The sequence below is a fragment of the Globicephala melas genome, chromosome 1 (genome assembly GCF_963455315.2).
Source record: "Globicephala melas chromosome 1, mGloMel1.2, whole genome shotgun sequence".
Lineage (NCBI taxonomy): Eukaryota > Metazoa > Chordata > Mammalia > Artiodactyla > Delphinidae > Globicephala > Globicephala melas.
This window is the reverse complement of record NC_083314.1, coordinates 181,477,480-181,497,619: the sequence shown is the minus strand read 5'-3', so window position 1 is coordinate 181,497,619 and position 20,140 is coordinate 181,477,480. Positions and strand designations below refer to the sequence as shown.

At 40.1% G+C, this 20,140-nt stretch overlaps 1 protein-coding gene across 4 annotated transcripts in view; it reads right to left on the bottom strand.

Moving 5' to 3' along the window:
• RERE (arginine-glutamic acid dipeptide repeats) overlaps window positions 1–20,140 on the bottom strand; it is a 429,037-nt gene that overhangs the window by 217,421 nt on the left and 191,476 nt on the right. For 3 of the 4 annotated variants that reach the window (XM_060283498.1, XM_030879486.2, XM_070046093.1), the window contains exons 3-4: window positions 12,346–12,416; window positions 3,055–3,180 (exon numbers count right to left, since the gene is read on the bottom strand). In XM_060283498.1, coding sequence (XP_060139481.1) covers window positions 3,055–3,180; window positions 12,346–12,416 — 197 coding nt within the window. The remainder of the gene's footprint in view (window positions 1–3,054; window positions 3,181–12,345; window positions 12,417–20,140) is intronic. The other variant, XM_060283507.1, reaches the window with a different exon arrangement.

Here is a 20,140-nt window from a genome sequence, read left to right as displayed (position 1 = left end):
AGCAGCTATGAACATTTTTTTTAGTAACTTAAATAAAATAGCTCGACCCACTACTGCAATGTTGTCTTATTTATATGTGTTAGCCACTCCACGGAGGTCTTAAACACACAAAAAGATACGACTGAAAAATAAAAATGCTAAATAACTAAATACCAAAGTGAGGAGTACTGACTTTTTAGCGAGGAGAGGATGGGTGCACCCAACAAGCGTTCCAGCCCGCAGAGCCACGTTCATGACAGTGGAAATGAATGTGCATTTTAAATCCCCTCTAAATGGCTGCACCTTCTCTGCTTTGGACAGAGCCTCTGTCACGCCAATTAAACCCCCTGATACTGGGAACAGCTGGGGGTGCGGGATGATCTCTGGCCTGTCCGGGGAGGATCTGGGCAATGTTTCCTTTGCCTTCTCACCTCCCTCCCACCAACTACCAGTAAATCAGTAATTCTTGCTAGAAGACATCGAAGCTAACAGATTCTCGGGAACAAGTAAAAATGTTGCCCTTCTAGCACAAATACTTTTAAAATGAACAGATAAAAAATTAATAAAATTAAATCTTATGAGTTGATGCCATCATTTGTATACAGACAGAGATCACCTATACCTGAATATGCAAAGGAAGTTAAATTATGATGCAATCAATGCTATCCTATAAAAACTAAATTAACAAAAACAGTCTATTAGGGAAGACATCTGGTGTATCACGGCAGGAAACATTAATGATATTGTCTGCAACCCTGTAATCAATTTTTTCTCCCAGTAGCTCTCTCATTACACTGTATTAGATGTGTGTGCCTGCAGGATTTATGAGAACTCCACACATGGAGGGGAGCTTGGCCAACTGGATCCAATTCAGATCCAGCTCAAATGACTTTGGCAGCATGAAGCGTTGTTAAAGAACAATCAATACGTTAGCTTTATGCAGCATCATCCTGACTGAAAGAAGATTTATCATCGTACTACAGAATCTTCTCCAACCTACATATGATGGTATCTGAGAATACCACCCATCATGAACTTATTTAAATCCCTAGTGGACACAATATTTTTACTGCTAAAAAAATAAATACTCGTCATCACTAATGCTAATATAAAAAGTTCACTACATATCAATTATGGGCAAAACTTTAAATCCATTCAGCAAATCCTGGTTAGTGGGTATTGCAGTAAATGAAACAGTCTAACAATGACATTGACACTGATTAGAGAATAAAGATAATATTGGCCTGAAAGATAAAAACCATTTCTCTCTCTCTCTCTCTCTCTCTCACACACACACACACACACACACACGATGGTAACCGGTAAAGGCTGAAGCTTTTGAAGTATGCAGTCAAGTTGGGACTCTGCTAATTTGTCCCTTAAGCTGTCAGTATCTCTCCAGGGATTAAAATTAGATTTTTATCCACTACGTTGGGTTTTATCTTCCATTGTGAATGGCTATTATATCAAGACTTCCAAGGCTTCCATAATGTGAACCTTTTTCTCTGGTCTAATTCTTGATAAATTACAGTGGCAACTACCTAAACATGAAAATGTTGTGACAATTATTCCTGATTTTATTACAATTATTAATGTCCCATCTCCACTGTCTTGGTCCTCTTCATTTTATGCATGGATGACAGTCCTAGCCACCTAATTGGAACTTTTACAGTCTTTCCCCACTCCACACTCTACCCAATGAATCTTCTTAAGCAGTGATCTGCAGATCGGCCTGCCCGCAATAAAAAAGCCTGCAAGGCTCTCTTCGGCCTAGAACATAAAATGTCACCTTGTCTAACCTTTCAGACCCTCAATGATCCGGCTCCATTTTGTATCCCCACCTCTGCCTCCCAGGACCCACTAACCTGTGCTCTTCTTTGACGTCCTGCGGCATCTTCTCACAACTCCCAGCTTCACCAGGCTCACTGCCTACGTTGCTTATAAGAACAGGCTGACACGTACACCTGGCGAGCTGAGCTCCTCCACTCTGCCTGCCCACGTGTTACTGGTGTACCAAAAACACACCCGGCTCCTCAGTACCTAGCTACCTTCCCAAAACTTTCCCAAGCGCTGCTACAGGCCATCGGGAGCGCTCTCTTTTCCTAGTCTCAAGATACTAATATGCTACACGGCAAGTGAACAAGTCGTTGCATATTGCCAGTATCTGGATCTGTGCGTGCATGTACGAGGGCTATTCTCTTGTGTTATTTCCTAATCAAGCATGAGTTTGAGCCCCAGGGTCAGATTAGGTAAAACAAGGGAAAGACAGGTCTTAACCTTCTTTAGTGACTAGCAGCGGTCAATCAGAACAATAAACACCTGTCCTTCAGAAAACTTGAGCATTAAATCCTCATGAAGGAAGGAAAATGAAGACAGGTGTGTACACCGAGCTTCCAGAAAAGGTGAGGCACACGGCACAAAAGTAACCCTCGTGGATCGCTAACACCAGGCCCTGTGCTCCAGGGGACAAAGAGCTGAAGACACTGCATCCTGCTTCACCTCACGTAACGCCCCACATCATCACCAGGTAACAGAGGATTTGCCGGGGTACAGCTGAGAGCACTCCATCTACTCCCCAACCCAAGCCTTTCAAACGTTTATTCTGTATCCGGCCCTGCAGAAAAGCCCAGCTACCTCTGAGCAATACTCTACCGAAGGTCACCGGAGAGGGCAGCAGCCCGAACAGTTTAGACTCACGGGCCACAAGTCCCGGTGATCCTGGGGAAAGGCGCAGTCCGCACGCGGACTCAAACTTACCCCCTTTTCCCCTATTTCAGTCGCCAACGTCCATACTCGCTGCTGATTGCCAGCTCCTGCTCCTTGCAGCGGCCCAGCATGCTCTCTGCTGGTGCCAACACCCCTCCACCACCAAGCCCCCCGACTTCTGGAACTGTCCTAGAGGGGTAAGGCAAGTCCCGTATTTTGCTTCCTCTGTGCGTGTACTTGTTACTCCTTTAAGAACACATACGATACAGCACATTTTTAAAGGGGCTCTGGGGAGGGAGGTGATATTCCTATTTTATACCCTGTGGGATATAAAATATTGATAGCTTTTAAAAACGGGATTCTCCTTACCCCTACAGGCCCTCTCCCGGCTTCAGAAAGATGCTGTGGCGGCTGTGCTGCCACCGGCAGAGAGCATGCTGGGGGGTCGCACAAAGCAGGAGGTGGAGATCTGCAACAGGCCTGGGAGTTGTGGACCTAAAAGAGAAAAAAGTTTTAAGTTAACAGGCCCAATGTCCTCTCATACCCTGGTTACTAGGGGCACTCAGCACACAAGCAGGCAGCTGCACAAATCCTTTAGCAGGTGGCCTCTGAAGTCTCAGCGAATCTGTTCTGCCACTAAAGTTAAACTCCGCACATCAGTCAGAGCTGCTTCCTTTCTCCAGCGTGAACATACGACCCTCTGGCTCCACACTCTCAGTATGGGCCTGTCATAAAGCGGTATGGTGTGTGCCCCTCAAAATAACCAAGTTAAGATGTGACACAGTGTCAAAGCACCGTGACAGTGGCATGCTTTGCTTATAACAAAAACAAAAATGCAATGGTGTCAGATAAACATGACTATAAAATAAACCACCAGTGGACAAACTGAGCTTTCAGAAGAGTTTCTAAGGAGAGATGCCAGAGGCATAGGATATGTACTTCAGAAGGAAATGCTCAAGGTACTGGGGGCAGGGGCCTCAAAGAAAGATCCTACCATTTTCTCAAAGTCCTAGTTTAATTTTGTAAAGCTAAAGATAAGGTAACATACAAAGGCTTAACACCAGAGGAAAAAGAAGACACCATTCAAACAAGCTTTAATTTACTCACAAGGTAAATGTAATGAACAGACTGGAGCATAAAGTTCAAGAAAGATATTATTTCTTTTAGGGGCAAAACCAGTTTGGTATGTACCATATGTCTTTTTTTTTTAAAAGAAACTTTTAAAACATTTAAAACCAGCAAAATATTAAAGAGCAACTTCTGAAAGCCAGCACAGTCCTGATATGTATCAAAAAAAGATACTTCAGATGACAGTCTGAATAGGTCCCTTTTCAAAAACTCTAGGGAGTACGTAACATTTCCCAAAACCTAACCAATCCAATTTCATGTTGTTTTTAATGAACTGAAAACCCCATAAAATCCAAATACTTATGTGAATTTCTGTTCTTAAGATGGTTTTTAAATTACAGGTAAGCAAACTTTTCATATTAAATCATTTTTAGGGAGTCCTGATACATATAATTCATTTCAGAAAGCTAAGACTCACTCTCTAACAGCTTCCTGTGGCCCAAGATTTTAATAGGCTCCATCAACTACTTATTTTCTTTTTATGTCTCTCTGAAAACAAACAAAAAAGATAAATCCCAAGAAAAAGAGCTAATCTTGGGCATGTCTTTATCATGATGCTTTTCTGTTCTTTTCTTTCTCTACAGACGACCCTCTAGAGCATCCCAGGCTCCCACACCATATATGCTTCCTGTGCGGCCAGTCTCTGACTCCCACTGCCCCCACGGACAGTAAATATACATGACCTGCATGGACAGCAAGTGTTAGTGGCCATAGCCTTCTCCACCACACATCTCCCACCTCCCCATACCAGCACTGCAAATTTCTAATCAAAGATTCAACTGTGCACTAGAATGTACAGTATACTCAAGATCTTTTAATATAAGCATCAAATAAAAATGAACCTGTGGTTAATCTCTTGCACTAGGAGTTAATCAGACCACTCAAATCCTTATTCATTCAAATCAAGGGTTTTAAACAGAAAGACACTTGGCGAAGCATTTCTAAGCATGTTGGCATTACTTAATGTGCAAAAGTTCAAGTAATTATTAAAACATTTTAAACATGAAAAAAGGCATCATTTCAAAGCATTTCATTATTCTTACTTATGAATCAGAAAACGCTGATAGTATCTCAGTTGCCCTAATTTTCTTTCGTTTCTTCTAATGGATTTTTTCTTCTATAATTTTGAGTTGGTCCTTAACACAAACAACCACATATACACAAATTACAAATTTCCAGTTCTAAGAAATAAGAGTTGGAATGACAAGATTTTACCAGTATTCTTGCACAGTAGCTCTCTGCAAATATCAGATTGTCTCAAACATTCTTAAGTTCCTTTTTTAAAAAATCAGAATACCTAGAGTTTTCTGCATTGAAAAAATTTTACATACAGAGAACAGGTTTACCATTAAAATAACATTTTTAGACAGTTTATGGAAGTAAATATAATTAAACTTTTTAAGTGATTTCTTAGAGTCCTAAAATCCAAATACATTAGGAGAAAATGAACTACCCAACTTCACAGTAATCGTGAACCATTAAAACTTTAAATACCACGTGGCCTACGATGACTGTCAGCCATGAGTGAAAACAGACCACTGAGAAGCTAAGTAAATGGAACCAATGAGATGTTCTGAGATTACTTATTCCCAAAGCCTCGCTTTGATTTTCACTTGTGTCACCACTTCCTTCCACTTAATTGACACTCGTATCATGCAAAGAGGCTGTGGTGATTCAAAATAACTTTCAACATGATTGTCCTATAATTGGGGTGGAGGTGGGGGGCAGGCACAGCAGATACCCAACAACGCAGCATCTGACTATGCCCATCAAACTCAGGGCTAAGCGATAGCATCCCACTCTTAAAATTATAAACTTCAAATTCCAACATGAAAAGGACATTTAATCCTTGCACATATATGTATTATTGGTGGGTTACTCCAAACACAGCATGGAGGAAGCTCAATACCCCATTATAGTTTATCACAATGCTTATCGATAGCAACTAAGCAACCATGACCTTTATTTTAAACAAAGAAGGTTGGGGTAGGGGAAGGCGTGGCCTTTAGAAGAATACTCTAGCACCAAATCAGTAATTCAAACCTTTTCCCTTTTTTACTTTTTTTTTTAAATTGAAGTATATACAACGTACAATATTATATAAGATACGGGTATACAATATAGTGATTCACAGTTTTTAAAGATTATAGTCCATTTCCAGTTATTATAGAATATTCGGTATATTCCACGTTGTACAATATATCCTTGTACCTTATTTTACACATAATAGTTTGTACCTCTTTATCCCCTACCCCTATCTTGCCCCTCCCCTCTTCCCTCTCCGCACTGATAAACTAATTTGTTCTCTATATCTGTAAGTCTGTTTCTTTATTTTAAATTATAGTCACTAGTTTGTTGTATTTTTTAGATTCCACACTAAAGTGATATCATGCAGTGCTTGTCTTTCTCGGTCTGACTTACTTCACTTAGCAAAGTACCCTCCAAGTCCATTCATGTTGTTGCAAATGGCAAAATTTCCTTCTTTTTTCCAACTTTTTCTTGACCTAGAAATCACTGTATAAGAGCACTGTCCCACCGATGCGCCCACTCCTGACAGGTGAGAACAATTAAACTAACAAAGGAACAACTCTTTTTAAAGAACTGTCTCTGCTGTACTTTCCACTAAGTAAGATGTAACTCCTCACTCTATAAACTGAGAACACTTGATAACAAACTTCAAAGTCTTCACTTCATTATCCAACACTACACTCAAGTCACAAAGCTGTAACCAAGTGGTACTGACCTTTTTACAGGGAATGAACAAAGAGGGTAAAGAGAAAAAGAAACTACAAATAGACTCAATTCTGCAGGCCTAACTTGAGGGACTATAAAAAACCAAAAGAGAAAACAGCTACTGTTTCACACGGAAACAAGTCATCACATCCTATGGCATTTTTCATATCTGCTGGCCTTCTCTGGGATGTTTACATATAGACTAAGCCCTCGTTTATCTTTGCTAGAAGTCAGTGACATAGCAAATTCGAAACAGAATGTCTAAAAAATGTTATGACTTTGGCTACACTCACATAAACTTCCTGAAGAAAATTAAAACTATTTTTAGAATTTTATTATTTAAATATATAAAATACTACACACTGCAGGCTAACTGAAGGTAACGAAGCAGATCTCTTTGGCCTGTTTAATAAATGGAAGATTACTTTGTAGTTAATGCATGGACTGTATCAAACAACTACTAAAGATTTTTGAAAACTTTATCCAGTCAATTTTTTCCACTGAAATGTAACTTCATTCAATATTCAGTAAATATTTAGTATGGATCTTATATGGGCAATGTATATATACATCAATGAATAAAACAGACGTGGTGGTATCTGCCCTTACAAAGCTTAAACCTAGAGCACCAACTCAATGTCAATGTCACGATCATCCCATGGCCCAGGCACTGCACTATCCACTTTGTAGGCTTGATCTTTTAATCTAAAAACAACCCATCTGCAAGGTAGGTGCTTTATATCCCAACTTCATATGTAAGCACAGCAAGGTTAGTGTCTTGCCCAAGGTCATGGAAGATAGCAACTGATGGAACAGACCAGCTGACGTCAAAGTCCAGCTCCCAACCCATGCACTCTACCATCCCCCAACTCAGTCCCAGAATCAAATCTAAAATTCTGAATTAGCCATGTTCAAATTAATGCAGATTTCCTGCCCCCCGCCCCAAAAAGTTTTCAATACAAGGCTGACCTAATATTAAAATGATGCCCATTTCCTGAATGCCCATACACCATACATTCTGTGCTGAGTGGTCACATCAACCAAGCTGGGATTAAATAACTGTGGTGTATAATACATAAATGATAATTAACTCACTGTGTGTACACACGTATGTACACAAGAGTGCATGTTAACGAAACCTCCCTTATCTCCCAGCATTATCTATGTAAAGGTCTCTAACAAAAAAAACGAGAAGATATGATTACTTATTCTCAGTAAGTTTTCATTTTAAAGAAGGAAAAGCAGCTTCTTGCTTTTAATACACTTCTGAGAAACTCAATTTGGTGGAGAGAAGGCAATTTCAACGGTAAGTGGAACCTAAGCTGAAGCCCCTGATTGCTGCACTGGGGTGACCAGCCTTTGCGTAGGGTTACAGGTACAGACCAGGAACTGGAAACAAACTCCAAATGCTCCTCCCCCAGCTGCTCACATTCGACTGTGAAACGAGGTGTACATGGCGCTGCACCTTAACGAGCTCGGCCCCCCACTCACAGCAGCAGTGGAGATGTGCCTTCCCCAAGGTAACAAGTGGCAGGCGCCCTCCACTACTCCATGTTCCAAGTCAGCACTGAGAACGTATGCTGTTAGGGACAGAAACGACACAAGAGCACATGCATCCGTGCAGGGCAGTGACAACACACTGAGCCCTAAAAAGTCAACTGGAAATAGCCTAACGTCACAAAAGACGTATCCCCAACTCTAAGGAATGTCAGGTTTAATTTTAAAGACAATTACATTTTACTAGGCCAAATAGGAGCAAAAATGAATCAATGGTGTCTGCTCAAAATAGTATTTGTAATAATTACCTATCCGACCTGAAAATTCATCTCATGTAAAAGCTAAAGAACTGATAATTATATAACTCAAGGAAACAAACATCATATTTTTTCTATTTAACAAACGACAGAAACTCATTAGGAATCCACACACAATTCCCATGCAGAGTATTAGAGGAAAGGCTTCAACTACTTATCTGTGAATGAAGAATTAGGTACGAAGCACCACTACTAGAGCCAGACAAGGAACAAGGATCCTTGGTGCTATGCTGAATGGAAACCACTAATCTCAATAATCTCCTTGTTAAGCATTCTCAGAATCCATGATTATTTCTAGATAGCAAATTAATTCTATTATGCTAAGGCCTGGACTTCTATAAAAATGGAATCTTACTGTTTTTTAGTAAAAGTAAGGAATCTTGCTCTTAGGACATTACGTGAATGGCTTCCTCCACATCAAGTCCTGTTCAGGGTTCCCCAAAGAGGGCTGACATCCAGTAACACCACAGCCACTGTCTGTCCAATCACAACCTAAGATCACTGAGGGAAGGAACTGTATCTTAGATTCTTCAGTCCCCCTTATGGTGCTGCGCTCAACAAAGAACACAAAGTAGGCTTTCAACAAATGCCTGTCGAAGGCACTGGTGATAACCCAAAACGCTCCTAACTGCACTCTGGGTTATACTGCTCCGTGGTGACAGTGACTCATTCGGGAACAAAACCCTCAAAGCAAACACAGTGACCTAGAAAAGCTATGGGAGCACAGCATATGCAGATGTGATAGCAGGCTCTTTCAGTTATGCTTACTAGAGATCTGCTCAAGCTGGCCCAAGAGCCCTCTACTCAGGAGAGACAATAGGATAATCTAAGAATCCAACGGGAAGAAGCACCAATACAGCAGGACTCAGGGAGAGCACTTGTGCTCTCGCTCTCTCTCTCTCTCTCTCTCTCTCTCTCTCTCTCTGCACAGCTGCTCCAAAATCCTCTGCTTCTCCCAGCTTCCTGCCCTTCTCCCCTTCCTGCCCTTCCTGTTCACCCAGTGCCTCTGACAGTCCCAAAACACATCTTGTTCTCAAAACTCACCATGCTAAAAGGACTGATTCTAATTTATGGTATAAACAAAGAAATACATCTCTCAGTTAAACCTCAAACCATAAAAAGATAAAATACATAACTAATCAACAACATGTCAAAGCTATTGGGTTTTTGTTTTCCACTGTTCCACTTGCCATGCATGGTATCTGCTGTGGGCAAAACCAACTCCAATTTCTTCTTCTTGAAATCTTGCAAAGAAACAAAGAACATTTCCTTCTGTTCATCTTTTCCCCTTATAGGTTAAGCTGAAGGAAAAGAAGTCTATGATTATTCTTACCTATTAGGTTATCTTTTTGGAAGTAGTATTGAGAAACAAGGAAAGGAAGTGGGTAACCAGACAACAAACACATCCCTTCCAGGAGCAAATATGTCTTCAACATCCCTGTTATTCTTACACAGAAACTGTGAATACGTGCTGAATACAGAACTCAAACAAAAACATCTCTCATAGCAATATGTGACTTAGAAAAAGGTATCTAAACCTATAGCACACCACTTCCCACGCTGTTTCTGCAGACAGCTTTAATGTGCTGTACTAGACCAATCCTGATGACAGAAGTTTCAGCTTTTATTGCTGTTAATACCCTGAGCAATTACTGTAGCTCAGCAGGAACCTCTGCCCTGAACAGCAACTATCACATTGTAATCAGCATTTCATAAGAGACACCATTCAAACACGAAGGCACCTGCTGACGTGGAAAAATTGTACAAAAGGGGCTCAGACTCTAATAGGTAAAAGGAAAATCTCTGCAGTTTTATTTCACAGCTGTATCTTTTCCATGGTGTGGTGGTATTATATCTGGTAAAGATCACACACAAAGACAATGAGCAGGGAAAGAGCAGTAGCAGCACCACTAGCAAAAGAAAACTCTTCAGGAAACAAGGCCACCGCCCAGATTTGCAGATGTCAGTGCAGCGTCTGTAAAAAACAGTCTTTGGAAGGCAACATATAATAAATAGCAAAGACCTCTAAAAAATGGTAAAACCTCATGTTGACATAAAATCTGAGCAGAAAGCATGTGATTTACAAGATTAAACCGCAAGGCCACCTTGTAAAACTAGAAGGTAAAAGCAGCCTACCAAGAATAAAGAAATCTTAGCAGTAAATGGCCCATTTTACTTTCTTTTAAAGTAGCAAAAAGCATGTTATTACTTACGTGATAATTTTTGAACAAAGAAAAATAAATGGCATGCAACTTTTTAACTAACTCAATTGCATATACTAACTGGACATTTGGAGTCATTTAAAATGCATTTAAAAAAAAAAAAAAACTAAGGAGGGCTTCACTGGTGGCACAGCGGTTGAGAGTCCGCCTGCCGATGCAGGGGACACGGGTTCGTGCCCCGGTCCGGGAAGATCCCACATGCCGCGGAGCGGCTGGGCCCGTGGGCCATGGCCGCTGAGCCTGTGCATCCGGAGCCTGCGCTCCGCAGCGGGAGAGGCCACAACAGTGACAGGCCCGCATACCACAAAAAAAAAAAAAAAAAAAAAAAGGAGATGCAGAGTTCAGACTACACTACTTTTCTTTAGGCTGAAATGTCACATACAATGTATGTCAGAGCACAAGTATTATCAAAAGTTACAAAGCGTTTTGGAAATAATGGCTGGCTTTCACAGATACTGACACATATCTCTACAAAGCTAAAGAATTAGGATTTCTCCAGACCTAAGAATGTACACAGTGTTCACAACCTTCAAGTACAATAAGTCCCCTACATACGAACCTTCAAGTTGCGACCTTTCAAAGATGCAAACGTGCATTCACATGTGCAATCACGTAAGTTAGTGCATGTGTCTGGCGTACATTGTCATGTGCGTGCATCCTCTACAAGTGGTTGTGCTTTTGTGTACTTTACTGTACAGTACAGTATACAGTAGTACAGTATCATTATTTCAAGCCCAGGATGTCTGCAAGCAAGCGTAAAAGCAGTGGTATATAGCCAATTGTGTTAGTTGGGTACCTAGGCTAACTTTGTTGGACTTAGGAACGCATTCTCTGAACGGAACTTGTTCGTATGTAGGCGATTTACTGTACAGGATCCTTTCTTAACATCTAAATGTTTCAAAAGACTCCCCAAATGACACTACTCCGATAGCACTTCACATAACAATTGCTTGAGGAAAATACATAATAAAGTGATTCTTAACTCTGTACTTTCATTAAATAAGTTAATTTTAAAAAATCACAGCAGCATATTAATACATTTGAAAAGCAGTTGTACAAACATGTGTGAAGTATATTTATTTAGTTTATTTGAGACTGAGAATGCTTATTTACAGACCTCTGCAAAATCTCTACGGTTATCAGGGGATCCAAAGCCCCAAGTGTGAGAACCAGTGGTCTAAAAACAAGAGATTTCATACTGGCAATATTGGCACTTAGGTACCTGTGAAAGTAAAAGTACCTAAGTACTTTTTAATGAGAAAGTACTGTAGTTATATCATCCTCAAGCCAAACTTCCTTCCCCGACCTCCACCACGGGAGACACCCAGAAAAGGTTCAAGATACACTCCATATTTGCTTAAAATACCTAAGTAAATTACAATTGCCACAGAAAATAATCATCTCTGGCCCATTTATATTCTCTTTTTTCCCCCAATTCATCATTAAATCCAAAGTTTATTTTACATCAGGTTCTTCACAATGACTGAGAAAAAATGAACTATTACAGGAGCTCAAGGGAATCTCTGAAATAGTTGTCAGAACAGCTACTAAATGAATAAAAACTTCAGAAACGTTTGTTTACACTTAGTGTTATAAAGCTGATTACTGCCTTATTTGAGTGCTGCAGTCACCAGGCAGTCAGCACTCAGAGCTGAACTGGTTACCAAGTCAGTACGATAGAGAAGCAATCAAAAGAGACAGCCAGTGGAACTGGGAAAAGAGAAGGTAAGAGTAGAATCAACAGCACATGAAAAGATGCTTACCAGTTTGAAGTCTTGGATGCTACAGATGAAATACGGTGTGTTTGGCCTCCGACTCTCGATATACACACAGTCTTTAAAAGAAAAAGAAAATTTAAAACAATGGCATTTACCTTTAATGGATCAAAGACAGGGCCCATAAAGCCACTGCATAAATAAATAAATGACAAAGCACATGCCTTTTATAGAAAATAAATTTTTAAAGGTGATATTAAATGACAAATAATTTTAAGCTAAAGGAAAACAGCTCTTGGGTTCTTTTTGACCACTTTCTGATAATTTAAATAACTTGATAAAGCCTCAATTATTGTTTCCAGCATCCCTGAAGAAGGGGGAGTGGGAATCCCATGAGATTACCCATAGTCAGATGGAGAAACTTCAATAAAGGGAATTACTTGCTCAAGGTTACACACCAAGACAAAATCTTGAATATATTACTCAGATAGATGCTCCCCGTCTTCACAAAGAGAAACAGCTTTGCCAAGTGCTGCTTTATTTTTAATAAATATTTTGTGAGGAAATAAGTGAAACATGTAAAGAAGACTAGCTTGAACATGCTATTACAACGCCCTTTTCACACACATGAAGAAAAAGAAAACCAATCTAGTATCTTATGGATAACTTGCTATTAAATTTTAACCTGAACATATTTTCTAATAGTAAAGAAAACCAAGGCAGCCAATCAGAGATGGAATGAAGTAAACCAAATTAGATTTTCCTCAGGGAAGAAGGGCACTTTCGTAAATTACATCTGACATGGCGGTGGCTGGGTAATTATTTTTGATGCTCTCAACAGCTGGAGTCTAAAGGTTATTTTTTAAAATGATCAGTTAAGACACATTTTTTTTTTTAAGAAGCAATGATTTTAAGGGAAGCAGTGACTATAAAGGAATGTAAAAACTCTCCACACTACAAGCAAAGACTCAGAAGTAAAGGCATCTGCAGTCAATCTAATTTTCTAGGGAGAGTGACCATAATGCCCACATTTAAAATGCCATGTGTTTTATCCTTCCTCATGACCCTTCACAACAAATGTGTCTTAGAATAATTCTAGATGCTTGAGAACAGAGGCAGGTTCCTCTACTTCTTCATTTCATGCATGTTAACAACACCCTCCCCCGCAAAAAGCAAAGGAGCAGAGGTTTGGAGCCCTCGATCCAGTGGAAATTCTAGTCCCACCACAGGTGCTAGCAGACCCACTAAGAGGCAGAACAGGAAGAAAGACACAAAGAAGACTAAAGGCCACTGCCTTCCAAGAAACTTTCTGAAAGACATCAGGATTCTTGTAGCCCAAAGTCATTAAGGAAAAAGAAGACGTCTGAAAGTCAATCATTTAGGCATCCAGAATTTCCCAACAGATTTCTCTACTCAGATGTAGGCTCAACAACAGCAATCCGATCTCTGAATCCATATAAAACAGCAGCTCAGGAATGAACTGCTGACTGAGCTTTCTATCTTGTTCCAAAGTCCAGGATGCTGGGAAAAAACTCTGTTCAACATTCAGGCAACATGCACTTAATACGCTGATCACCTTAAGGGACAAAGAAGAGATCTCTTCCCACTGTGGTAGAGTTCTCTACCTAAGCCCCAACTTGCTGTTCAAGGAAAAACTGAAGAAACCCATTCTCTAAATAAAAACTGTAGCTCCGACTTGCACAGTGTGGGGACAACCCAAGGTTCTTAATTTCTGTGTTCCAATCCTTGTTGTACCCACTACCAGCACTTCACATCTCTAGACATCCACTGTTTACTCATCTCACCTGAACACAAATCACAGCCCATATGCCCTCTTCTTCCTATCACCTCCTACAAGTAAGTATTTTCTGTATCTCATAACGTAACACTGTCATACCTAGCTACTGTTCACTGACTTCAAAACTAACAGGTCCCTTCCTAACTAATGATCTCCACTTTCTTAAAGCTCATGTGACAAAAAAAAACTTGCTGTATTCGATGGTCTGATCCCACATCACATCTCGCCCTCCCCTAGGCTGCACTGCCTTAAAGAAACACCAACTCCCGTACCCCATCCATACCAAGCCTTCTTTATTCCTTTATTCTTACAAGCACCTGCAACCTTATAATGAGTTACCTCCAGTGGCAGTAAACTCTCATGACTCCTCTGTAAAGAAACAACATCTCCTCTCCTTGATGTAAGATTTCCTTTCCTTTATACAAAGTTGACAACTTACATCCCCTTGTGTGGTCAGTTATTTGGCAGTCAGATGGTCTGCACTGTCTACTTCACTATCAATTTTGAGCTCAAAGAAACCAAACTTATTAATTTCTGCATTCACCCCCCCCAAGGACTAATGTCTGACACTGGTGTTGGTAAGACTAGACAGAACTGAAATCAATGACAGATGGTTAGATAGTGAGGATTATGAATAACTTTATTCTTTTTACACAATGAAAAGCTTTATATTCTTTTTTCATAATCAACAGAATCATTATTACTATAAACCCTCTTATATAAAGTAAAAACATAAAGTAGGTATTAACTTGTATATTAAAAAGCTTTCCAGAATAGGAGAGAGAATCTATATTCTTTCATTTCTCAACTACAAATTTACATTCAGGAAAATGATTCTCTCTAATGATTATCTAAATGATTATCTCTGAACATATATCTGTTAGAGAAGAAAGGAAAGGAATATGCTGGGATGTCAAGGACAACTACGGATATCCCTTTGCTAAACACTTCTCCGTGGTCTTACTGGAGGCTGCCCTGCAGCCCTGGCCTGAGGAACGCTGCCATGAGGGATAAGGTAGTGGAAGAGAGCAGATCCACAAACCTAACATATGGAATTACCACGTTTACTTATCAATGCCTTATTACTAGATAAAAAGTCACCTCTTTCTGTTTAAAAAGTTATCGTGGGAACCCAAATTGATCCAAAGCTATAAATCCAGATATGAGATTCCAATGCACAAGGCTAGTAATATGTAAAGCAGGTCACTGCATCAAGTGATCTCTATCAGTATTTTGAAACTTTTATGTGAAAAGGTCTGACTGAACTTATCTTCAAAATTAAGTGACAACACTTAGAGTTTATTTTACATAAATGGTCATAAAACACACAATGACCAAGATCAGAAGTTATTAAAATTCCTGACATGAATTAAATTTTTTCACATGTCAAACTTGCCACAGGAATAGGGAAAAATACATTGTTTTGATTTGATTTTTCTAAATCATTTTAAAAAATGAAAGCATGAAAACTTATTGTAGAGTCAAACTTTTCTTTTTAACCCTCCCATAAAAAATAGGGGGATCTAACTAAAAGAGAATACATCCTAAAAACAATTTGGAATTTAAGTCTCAAACACACACAGAAGTCTACTTATTATTGCTCTTAATGATTTTCAAAACAAGGTTAAATAAGGCCATATAACTCAGAAATATTTCCCTCTTGTCTTATTAATTAAGCAGCTATTTAAGAAAATAACTTTACATAGATGTTTACAGTTAGCACAAAAATACAGTGTTTTATCTGGAAAGGGAATGATGAAAACATAAGTCAATATAAAAAGGAACAAAACTGGGTCATTTGTGGAGACGTGGATGGACCTAGAGTCTGTCATACAGAGTAAGTCAGAAAGAGAAAAACAAATAACGTATATTAACGCATATGTGTGGAATCCAGAAAAATGGTACAGGTGAACCTATCTGCAGGGCAGGAATAGAGACGCAGACGTAGAGGACGGACGTGCGGTCAGGATGCAGGAGCGAATGGGGAGATTAGGGTTAACATATATACGCTACCATGTGTCAAACAGAGAGCTGGTCCGAACCCGGGAGCTCAGCTTGGTACTCTGTGGTGACCTAGCTGGGGGAGACGGGGGCGGGGGGGGGAGGGGCGGGAGGTCCAAGAGGGAGAGGACATATGTATATATACAGCTGATTCACTTTGTTGTACAGCAGAAACAAATACAACACTATAAAGCAACTATACCCCAATTTTTAAAAAAATCATTAAAAAAAAAACTCACTTGGGGTATGCCCAGCAATCTTTTAAAGCCAAAATGATTTGCCAACAATTTTTCATGCAATTTATGGGAGCATGGATTGTCTGAAGTTGGCTATAAAATTGGTTTCAGTCAGTTGGATATTGATCCTCAACCTGAAAATTCCCCATGGCCAACACAAGTACTGCAGATACCTTTTTTTGAGAAAAAGAAAGAGTCTTTAAAAAAGAAAGCAAGCTAGCAGTTCTGAAAGAACTGAGCAAAGCTGATGCGACCCATTAAGTGCATAATGCGCGTTTTCAAAATTACCCATATGAAAATGCATATTTACCAGATTGAGCTAACGGCTGCTGCAGGGCAAACATATATATTTTTAATCTTAAAATCAGCAAGCCCGAAATGGGCCAGAAAAAATGAGTGAGGCTACTACCATCAATATCAATTATTCCAAACAACACAGGATAACAAATTTTTTTCTTTATCAGGGGTGTCTGCAAATGAAACCATGGGTCTAGGTTAAGATTTATTTCCTAACATGTAGCCTCTGCCTGGAAACGGATCACACGATTAAGTGGCCTCAAATCCTGTGTGCACGATGTGGGCAATGATATTGAACAGGGCGATTCTGGCTGTCTCTCACAACCTCAACATAGCTTTGTGTCCAAGAATCTCTTGTGCCATCTGCAAACAACAGAGCATTTGCTATGCTAGAGAAGGAAGTCAGCCAAAACGCAAAGGCAGATTCTGGAGGCAAAGAAAGCCCTCTCTGCTTTTTCATCCCTCAGCAAATCAGCAGCCTTATGTAAATAGAACAAGAGCAGGGTCCTCTCAAGGGTAAAAACCACAGCCTGAAGCATCAGGCAGTTTGTCATCCTGAAAAACCAAGAGCCTGTGAGCATCCTTCCTGACAGCCTCTGCACAAGCACCGCGGACACTGACTCTGCCCACTCACCAAGCAAGCGGTGGACGATGCTCAGCCACGGGCTCTGTCCCGGGAAAGAATTTCTTTCTCCGTGAACGTACTTCTGCCTATTAATCTTTGAAATATTGGGTTGGCCAGAAAGTTTGTTCGCATTTTTCATAACATCTTCCTTTCACTTTTTGGCCAACCCAATACCTTCTCGCCCCTCTGCAAAGCATGACAGTGCCACTCTAACATAATTTCCAATAGAAAACCTTTCCGAAGAGCACACGTGAACAAAGCCTTTCTCACAAACAAATTCCCCAGAGACCCAGCTGGGTGGCACAGCAGTGGCCATGGAGGTTGGCCCTCGGGACTGCTCTGCTCTCTGGCTTTCCCTTCCTCTTACAACACAGGATTCCTGCACCGTCGACACTCTGACTACTCCATCAGCTAACAGCAGCTGGTCTAACACTGCAGAATAAAGCCCACAAGCATCTTGCTAGTTAACATGGATGCTTCCAAATTTCCAACACACAAAAGGGTGTGTGTGCATGAGCGCGCATGCACACACTAGCAACTACTCTGAAATCCCGATACCCGAATCCCAATCCCCCGTGCGCCACCTGGCCTCTATCAGAGCCTCTCATCTTGCTTCCTGCTCTCTACAAGAGCCACACCTGTCACCACGCCTCACCTCTCTAAACGATATACTACTACCTTCCGCACGGTAGACACTCAAAAACTACACGAGGAACAAATGAATTGAATGAAAATATTAAAACAGAAAAGAAGTTACACAAGCTCCTAGCAAGAAAGCTATGCTCTAGCAATATCAACATAAAAGATGCAGTTTTCTAATAAATACTTCTTTAAGAAATATGACTTCCCTGGTGGTCCATCCAGTGGTTAAGACTCTGCGCTTCCACTGCAGGGGGCACGGGTTCGATCCCTGGTCAGGGAAGTTCTGCGTGCCATGCAGTGCGGCCAAAAAAAAAAAAAAAAGAAAGAAATAACTCAATTGCAGGATGACCTACTTTTAGTTTTCTGCCAGATTCTTTTGTGGGGAAGGGATATTTGCATTGTCTGGGAATAGTGGAGAACTTAAAAGGGAAAAGCAAACAAAAATTGGGAAAACAGCACCTCTGTAAGTGAAATCTTGTTAGTCCTTACTCTTTTCCTGTGTTGTGACCCTGAAAACTGTCACCAAAATTGGCTTGATAACATCTTCTTAAAGATTCTAATATCTCAGGTGACATATATCCTTGGTTCCTTCCTTTTCGACCTTTATGAAAATTAAACTCCATGTATTCATGTCTACAGATTCCCAAGTAGTACTACAAATTTTACACGGGTTTTTGTTTAAAAACAACACTATATACATTTAGCAAACATTTACCTTTCTTCATCCTCATTGCTAACAGGGAATTATTATGCCAACAGGGAATTAAATTATGAGAAAAATCAAGTTGGCTGGTGGGAGGGGGTAGAGAAACAGGTCATAACAAACTAAAAGAAAATCTGTTTACATTTCCCATTTTTCTCTCTTCTCCTCTAGGAGTTAGAAAATTTTCTAATGCATCAAAAGCTTGAAGACAGATTCAAGACAATTATCTTGCTAACATTAAGAAGTGATGCTGACTGTTTTGGAAAACTACTGCTGCAAGACCTCCCCCCCATTCCCAAATCAATACTATGCTACATGGACTTGAAAACTCTGTAAAACAAGAAAAAAGAAAGATCATCCTGCCAGCAGCAGCAATCTTACTAGTTACACTGATATGCTAAATATTAGCTATGGTTTGACACTTGTATTACTCAAGCAAAGAACATTTTGAGCACTCTCATCACCACATTTTATTCTGAAAATGTTCCTTAAAAAGCCCTCCTTGTGACTCATATTGAATCCCTACTATGAAAAAGATTCTAGCCAGCTTGACATCAAAACTCCAGTAAAGTGATGTCAATCTCTCTACTGCGTCTGTAGATGCAGTAGCTATGTGCCATAAGAGGACACGAGGAATCTAGGAGAAGGGAAAGGGTGCATGGGGTGGGGGCAGGGAGGAAGGGGTGTCTATTTTCAAAATCAGTGATGGTCATCTGCCCTATGAAGCAAAGTGTCTCAGGGCATTAGAGACGTGAGGGAAGGGAATTTCGAGATCACTCTCACCCTTGCTGCCCTACTGTACCTACCTTTCTAATGCTTGAGAAGGCAGGTAACAACTCTATTCATTCCAATCAGTGAATCCTATCAAAAATAAATTCGGCTATAAAATCCATATTAAGTAGAGGATGACTGCTAGTGGAAATGTCTTTAACACAAAGATTACAACTAAAATGTAGCTGAAATATGTACATTCAGGAAACCAACCCAGAGAGAGTTCAAACACTTCCAGGAATACTATGCCCAGTATTCACAGGAAAAAATAACCAGTGACAGGTAGGCTGCAGTGAAGATTCTTCTCTTCCCACATGGCCGACGAACAAACAAAATGCTAGTCTGATCTTCTGGTGTCACATCCTGCAGAGCAGATTTCAAGCAACACTGCCTGCTCCTTTTCAGAAAACAATGCACTAGGGGCCTCGGCTTTATAATAAATGGTTCAACCAATTTGCAGTGCTCACTGGAAGTACACAGGAGAATTCACAATGCCTGGCTATAATTCTTATTTGGCAAATGATTTTATTATAAACTGGTATCATAGTGAATCCATTTTCTTTACGGGTTTTCTGCTAATGTTTAATGGACTGTCAGTATAATTTAGATTTCATCTATTTAAACTCATTCAAGCCTGGCTCCTGATTATACAGTAAATGGAACATATTTCTACTCAACGAAATTAATGAAAGTTAATTGTAATCTGCAGTTCTCAATTTTGTAAAAGCAACTGTTCCACGGTTCAAGCATCAAGCTACAAAATTTGCCAA